This window comes from Diceros bicornis, chromosome 5 (genome assembly GCF_020826845.1).
Source record: "Diceros bicornis minor isolate mBicDic1 chromosome 5, mDicBic1.mat.cur, whole genome shotgun sequence".
NCBI lineage: Eukaryota > Metazoa > Chordata > Mammalia > Perissodactyla > Rhinocerotidae > Diceros > Diceros bicornis.
The window spans coordinates 28,663,200-28,664,511 of record NC_080744.1 but is presented as its reverse complement, the minus strand read 5'-3'; the positions used below and the strand labels follow the sequence as shown (position 1 = coordinate 28,664,511).

At 41.3% G+C, this 1,312-nt stretch overlaps 1 protein-coding gene across 1 annotated transcript; it reads right to left on the bottom strand.

Moving 5' to 3' along the window:
* Positions 1–488: 488 nt before the first annotated feature.
* Positions 489–1,088, bottom strand: RNASE11 (ribonuclease A family member 11 (inactive)). Its single transcript, XM_058540389.1, has one exon. The coding sequence runs from the start codon at positions 1,086–1,088 to the stop codon at positions 489–491; it is 600 nt and encodes a 199-aa protein (XP_058396372.1).
* Positions 1,089–1,312: the final 224 nt, after the last annotated feature.

The following is a 1,312-nucleotide window of genomic DNA, read 5'->3' as shown; positions in this document are numbered from 1 at the left end:
CAGTGATAATAATGTCCCGTCTGCTCATTCACTATTTCTCCAAATAGTCTCAGTGGCAGTACAATGAACTTTCAGTTATCTATGTTGGTTTCTGGCCTTCTCTCCTTAGTTCTGTCCAGTTGGGTGGACTCTCCTTCTTGGCTTTATAGCTGAGCTACGATGGAATTCAGTTTGGTTCAGAGAAAGTCTGTGTGTGTGTGTGTGTGTGTGTGTGTGTGTGTGTGTGTGTGTGTGTGTGTGCAGGTGTGTGAGTGTGAGTGTTTAAGTATGAGAGAGAAAGAGAGGAAGTATCTACACTCCAGGATCAGTTATAAGTTTTAACTGAATTATCTACAACTTTGGATTTTTCATTCCTCCACTTAGTATAAATAATCAAGAGTTTACTATAGTGCTGACAGGGTAAATGTGGATAATAGAAGGCAATAAACAATAGTGAGAATAAGTATGTCCTTCTTTAGATAGACTCCAGTCTCAAAGCTCTGTGGGATTTACAACTTAGAGCCACTAACTAACCAGCTCATCAGAGAATGACCTGTCAGTACTGCCAATATTTTCTTTAACGAGGTAACACTGTGGTATTGACACCTGGGGAATTGTTTGCCTGTAGTGAGCTGACACATAGTCGTCTCCGCTTCTGGGCTCTCAGAGCCGCTTATGCCAGGATTCTGTCCACATTTGCAGCTGGGGGCTTTGGGAGCCCTGTGGATCACTTCCATGGAGCCATGGATGAAGTTATTGCTCAACTTGCATGACCCATTAGCTTCTGAAACTTTTCTCCAGACCACCATGTCATTGCAATAGTCTTTGTCATTACCTGGGCCATTTCCCTTGGGAAAGCTATAATGTAATCTTCTGAATGTCAGTAAGGAGGAAGACATAATATCCTTGGACATGCTGAGGCTGGTATTTTTATATAACAGAGTCCAGTTCACTAGTACCTCAATAGTCTGTTTTCCTTGGTCGCTTTTTGCCATGTCATATTGCATCTCTTCCTCTGAAAACTCTTCTTTAATTATCTTCATTATGCTTTCTGAAGCTCCTGCAAGAACCAACCCCAGGCTGAGTAGCAGCAGAGAGAAGGTCTCCATCTCAGATCTAGGGTAATCTCTTCTGCAATAAAAATTAAAAGGAAAAGATAAAAATAAGGAGAATATTAAGGAGATAGCACTATTTTCCTATGACGGTAATTCCCAGGATTGACCCCTACATGTAAGTTAAGACTCCTACATCTGTTAATGGACATACGACGTATTGAAAAGACAACCAGCTGTGAAGTCTGAAGACTCAGCTTCAAATCCCTGCTTATCTACTA

Excerpts from the sequence above, each read along its gene's own strand:
- RNASE11 (XM_058540389.1), bottom strand. The coding sequence starts at position 1,088 with ATGGAGACCTTCTCTCTGCTGCTACTCAGCCTGGGGTTGGTTCTTGCA.